This window comes from Phodopus roborovskii, unplaced genomic scaffold (assembly GCF_943737965.1).
Source record: "Phodopus roborovskii unplaced genomic scaffold, PHOROB, whole genome shotgun sequence".
Lineage (NCBI taxonomy): Eukaryota > Metazoa > Chordata > Mammalia > Rodentia > Cricetidae > Phodopus > Phodopus roborovskii.
Genome location: NW_026126407.1, coordinates 46211364 through 46216281, shown reverse-complemented (window position 1 = coordinate 46216281; position 4918 = coordinate 46211364). Strand labels below are relative to the sequence as shown.

Sequence of the window (4918 nt, the reverse complement as noted above, 5' to 3'; positions counted from 1 at the left end):
TGCTGTCCTTTTAGATCAATGCTCAAAGGAAGGTAAAACGCCCTTCAAAAATAAAGTACCCGGAATTTACAAAAAAATCTAGGCAGAACCCAAGAGCTAGGGGAGGCTAAAGTGGACGGACATTACAGGGCAACCGCACATGGTGACTGGTAATACACCTCCCCTGGTAGAGAGGAAGAAACCACAGAATGTTCCTGACTTGGCACCCCTGCAGAGTGGTGCAATGTTAATGTTTATGTTTATGTATCCGACTCCGTGGTGTCACAGCTGGGACTTGCAGCCCCAGTTTGGGGGAAGGACACAGGCACCATTGGGGTCTTCCCAGGTGCCAGGTCTTGGCAATACTCCTAAGGCGCCTTGGAATTGGATTAGGAGTTCAGCCTCTCTGGAGTACCAGGACCTGGGTGTGACGGGTAGAGTTTGGCCTGCAAAGGAGCGGATTTCAGGCCCCCAGCGCTGGGTCGCTAGTGCGCCCAGCTTCTGTTCAATATAGATGAAGAGCCAGGTTTGGGGGTGCATGCGGTTAACCTCAGCACTGGCCATGCAGGAGCAGGAGGATCTCTGGGAGTTCAACGCCAGCCAGGGCTACACAGCAAGGCAAGACCCTGTCTCAAAACAAGCAAAACAAAAAGAAAAAAAAAAAAAAAAAAAAAAAAAAAAAAAAGTTGTGTGCATCTATGTGCGCACGCGCGCGTGTATGGAAGAAGGAGCCAGGGAGCAGCAACCTCTGGTGACACACCACAACGTGCTTGGCGGTCCCTGGGCGGCGCTGTCGAGTCCTGCTCAGGTCTCCCCCAAATACTAAACCTGGGCTCCACACCCGATCTTTCGACCCTCCTTCCTTGGCTCCAAGTCCTCTGGGGACCACCGCGGCAGGGATAACATTCTGTTAGGGGGCTGCCTGGAGGTACTTTCCCTTGTTCGGCGCAAAACATTTTAAAGGGACACTAGAGAAGGACGTCTTGACTCTCGTCATTTGTCCTCGGAAAAGACACAGGGTCTACCGAGTTGATCATCTCTCAACCCCTTCCCCTTTCCCGCTCCGCTCGCCCGGGCCAATACCCCAACAACGGGAGCAGGACCAGTGAAGATCTGGGTCCCAGCAGTTCTCCCATGCTCTCGGCGAAGACCCGGGGAGAGGAGCCGGGCAGGTGTCCCCGGGCGCGTCCTCAGGCCGCGCGTCTGACCACCCGGGCTGGCAGTGCGCCGTCCTGCCTGCGGGGCTGGCGGACAGCAGGGTGGGGGCCGGGCCGTGAGCCAGCGCGCTTAGCCGACCCGCTCCCAGGTCGATGACGTCTTTGCCTTTGGCTTCGGCGGCGCCAAGCCCGGCAGGGTGGGTGACGTCACCAACATATCACGTGACCACCATTCAAACAAACAAACCGTTTCTCCCCCCACCCCCTGCGCCGCGCCCGGGACCGCCCCCGAGAGGCCACATAAAACCGCGCTCCCAGGGCTGAGCGCGCAGCGAAGGACTGGCGGGCGGGACGTACGGTGAAACTAGACCCAGAGCAGCGAGCACTTGGGGACTTAGGGCCGCAAGGATACCGCGCCGGACCGACAGATTGTTTTTGGAGGGCAGTGGGACGGGCACGCTGGGGTCGTTGGGGCTGGCCATGGTGATGGAGGTGGGCATCTTGGACGCCGGAGGGCTGCGCGCGTTGTTGCGAGAGCGTGCCGCACAGTGCCTGCTGCTGGACTGCCGGTCCTTCTTCGCCTTCAACGCCGGCCACATCGCGGGCTCGGTGAACGTGCGCTTTAGCACCATCGTGCGGCGCCGCGCCAAGGGCGCCATGGGCTTGGAGCATATCGTGCCTAACGCCGAGCTGCGCGGCCGCCTGCTGGCTGGCGCCTACCACGCAGTGGTGCTTCTGGACGAGCGCAGCGTCGCCCTGGAGGGCGCCAAGCGCGACGGCACCCTAGCCCTGGCCGCGGGCGCGCTCTGCCGAGAAGCACGCACCACTCAAGTCTTCTTCCTCCAAGGTACGCGCTCATTCTGGCAGGACCTCTGCCATTAGCTAGGAAAGGGGCGTCCCACCTGGAGTGTCCGTGTCCAGTCTCCAGGCTCTTGTCACTGGCTTTGTTTGGCTCCAGGAACAAAGACTTCTCTGAGCTTTCCATGTAAACTCGCAGCCCCTGGTGGGTGGGTGACTTGTCTCCAGGTACTGTGTCGGTGATGCTAATGGGGAAATGTGTTCCTTTGTGTTCTCAGGAGGATATGAAGCGTTTTCGGCTTCCTGCCCTGAGCTTTGCAGCAAACAGTCCACCCCCATGGGGCTCAGCCTCCCTCTGAGTACTAGTGTCCCTGACAGCGCAGAATCCGGATGCAGCTCCTGTAGCACCCCTCTCTACGATCAGGTTAGTAAGAGTTCGCGTCTGTGTGGGGGTGGGAGGGGGTTGGCAGAGCTGACAGAGGTCTGGAAGAACTGTGTCAGGGAGAATACAGAAAGTGCCTGCAGCTTTATTTATACTTGCGGGGACATAGGGAATCTTTATTCCTCAGTGAAGCGATTGGATGGAACTGAGTTTCCCAGTTGCTGGGCATGTAAGAGCTTATGGCTGTGCCCAAGCCAATGGACCTAATTTTTTATTATTATTTTAATATGCCGTCAATGCTGAGGTCATCAGTGCCTGAAACTCCCTTTTTCAGAAGGGAGTTTTTGTGGGCGTGGGTACTGTGTTAACTCTGAACAAGCTTGATGAATGCTGGATTGTTTTGGATTCCAGGGGGGCCCAGTGGAGATCCTGTCCTTCCTGTACCTGGGCAGTGCCTATCATGCTTCCCGGAAGGACATGCTTGACGCCTTGGGCATCACCGCCTTGATCAACGTCTCAGCCAATTGTCCTAACCATTTTGAGGGTCACTACCAGTACAAGAGCATTCCCGTGGAGGACAACCACAAGGCGGACATCAGCTCCTGGTTCAACGAGGCAATTGACTTCATAGGTAAATAAAGGAGTCTGGGACTTCTGTCTTCTGTCCCCACTGTAGCCACTGAGTCCAGCTTCTTGGGTGATTGCTTGATATGAATGACCCTCACCTGAGCCTTCTTCCTCCCAAAGTAGCAAAGCTAGACTCAGATAGTTGAACTGGCTGACTTGCCCAGGATCATAAGTGGAAATACCTAGTCTGGGTTTGAATCCCTTGCTATCCTTTACACAATGCACACATGAAGTCCATATGATAACATGAAGCTGTCCCTAGCCATATCTGGACAGGTCACACATGACATTTCTTAGCTGTCTTTGACCTGGGCTTGGCCTGGTCTCCTGAATTTTTGAGTAACCTACCACTTTGTTTTCCAGACTCTGTCAAGGATGCTGGAGGGAGAGTATTTGTCCATTGCCAGGCCGGCATCTCCCGGTCAGCCACCATCTGCCTTGCTTACCTCATGAGGACTAACCGAGTGAAGCTGGATGAGGCCTTTGAGTTTGTGAAGCAGAGGCGGAGCATCATCTCTCCCAACTTCAGCTTCATGGGCCAGCTGCTGCAATTTGAGTCCCAGGTGCTGGCCCCACACTGCTCTGCTGAAGCCGGGAGTCCTGCCATGGCTGTCCTTGACCGGGGCACCTCTACCACCACTGTCTTCAACTTCCCTGTCTCCATCCCCGTCCATCCCACGAACAGTGCCCTGAACTATCTTCAGAGCCCCATCACGACCTCTCCCAGCTGCTGAAGGGCCAGGGGAGGTGTGGATATTCACGTGTCACCGGGACGCCACTCCTCCCATGGGAGGAGCGATGCAATAACTCTGGGAGAGGCTCATTGGAGCTGGTCCTTATTTATTTAACCCCCACCCCCTTCCCTCCCGAGTTCCACTGAGTTCCTAAGCAGTCATACTAATGACTACTGCAAGACATTTGCTGAACTCAGCACATTCGGGACCAATGTATTGTGGGTACATCAAGTCCCTCTGACAAAGCGGGGCAGAAGAGAAAGGACTCTGAGCCAGTTTCTCCACTTGCCCGTTTTTTTCTAGAAACTTCATGCTTGACATACCTACCAGTATTAACCATTCCCGACGACATACACGTATGAGAATTTTACCTTATTTATTTTTGTGTAGGTGGTCCGCCTTCACAAATGTCCGTGTCTACTCATAGAAGAACCAAATACCTCAATTTTTGTGTTTGCGTACTGTACTATCTTGTAAATAGACCCAGGGCAGGTTTGGTTTCAGCACTGGCAGACTGGTTTCAGCAAAGCCAGTGTTGGTTTGTAGTTTTTAGTTGTCAACAGTTGTATGTTTGCTGATTATTTATGACCTGAAGTAATATATTTCTTCTTCTAAGAAGACATTTTGTTACTAGGATGACTTTTTTTATACAACAGAATAAATTATGACGTTTCTATTGAGCATTTGATGTTTTGTTTCTTTGGCAACCCTACTCTTGAGCAAGTATCATAGGGAATGAAGCTTTGGACCAGCACTGCTAGGGGTCTGATCCTGTACCTCTTGGGTGACCTACAGGTTCCACAAGATGATTAGGTTGCCAGGAGGCATGCAGATGAGGTATATGAAATATTAGGGGCTGTTACCCAGATCTTAGTATAGGGTCAAGGTGCACACCCATGTCCTTTAACAGTCAATATCACCTGCCATGTCACCCAGGGAGCTTGAGTGTCTCCAGAACCGTTTCCCTGAATTACTTTTTTAAAAGTTAACATCTTTGGGAATCATGGACAAGCTCTCCCCTTCCTGAACTATTTGCAGAATGCCCAGGGTTAATGTGTTCTTTGTATATGCAAAGCATGGGATTAGCCTCTCCTTAGTCAGACTCTGGTGCTGTGCAGATGAGGATGTGAGGCTCCAAGTAGCTCAACAGCTGGAGCAGGGGATTAGACACTGCATTTTGTTTTCTAATCATATGACCTTTGAACTTTGTCACTTTTATAGCTTTAAAAATAATGCATCAA

The 4918-nt window shown here is 52.9% G+C and overlaps 1 protein-coding gene across 1 annotated transcript; it reads left to right on the top strand.

Moving 5' to 3' along the window:
* The first annotated feature begins 1446 nt into the window (after positions 1 to 1446).
* On the top strand, positions 1447 to 4357 carry Dusp1 (dual specificity phosphatase 1). Its single transcript, XM_051180996.1, has 4 exons — positions 1447 to 1983; positions 2213 to 2358; positions 2728 to 2947; positions 3307 to 4357. The coding sequence occupies exons 1-4, from the start codon at positions 1617 to 1619 to the stop codon at positions 3675 to 3677; spliced, it is 1104 nt and encodes a 367-aa protein (XP_051036953.1). The 5' UTR covers positions 1447 to 1616; the 3' UTR covers positions 3678 to 4357.
* Positions 4358 to 4918: the final 561 nt, after the last annotated feature.

Bases quoted from the DNA above. Each gene is read 5' to 3' on its own strand.
- Dusp1 (XM_051180996.1), top strand. From the start codon at position 1,617: ATGGTGATGGAGGTGGGCATCTTGGACGCCGGAGGGCTGCGCGCGTTG. The intron at 1,984-2,212 runs GTACGCGCTCAT...TTGTGTTCTCAG, and splicing joins TCAAGTCTTCTTCCTCCAAG to GAGGATATGAAGCGTTTTCG. The intron at 2,359-2,727 runs GTTAGTAAGAGT...TTTGGATTCCAG, and splicing joins GCACCCCTCTCTACGATCAG to GGGGGCCCAGTGGAGATCCT.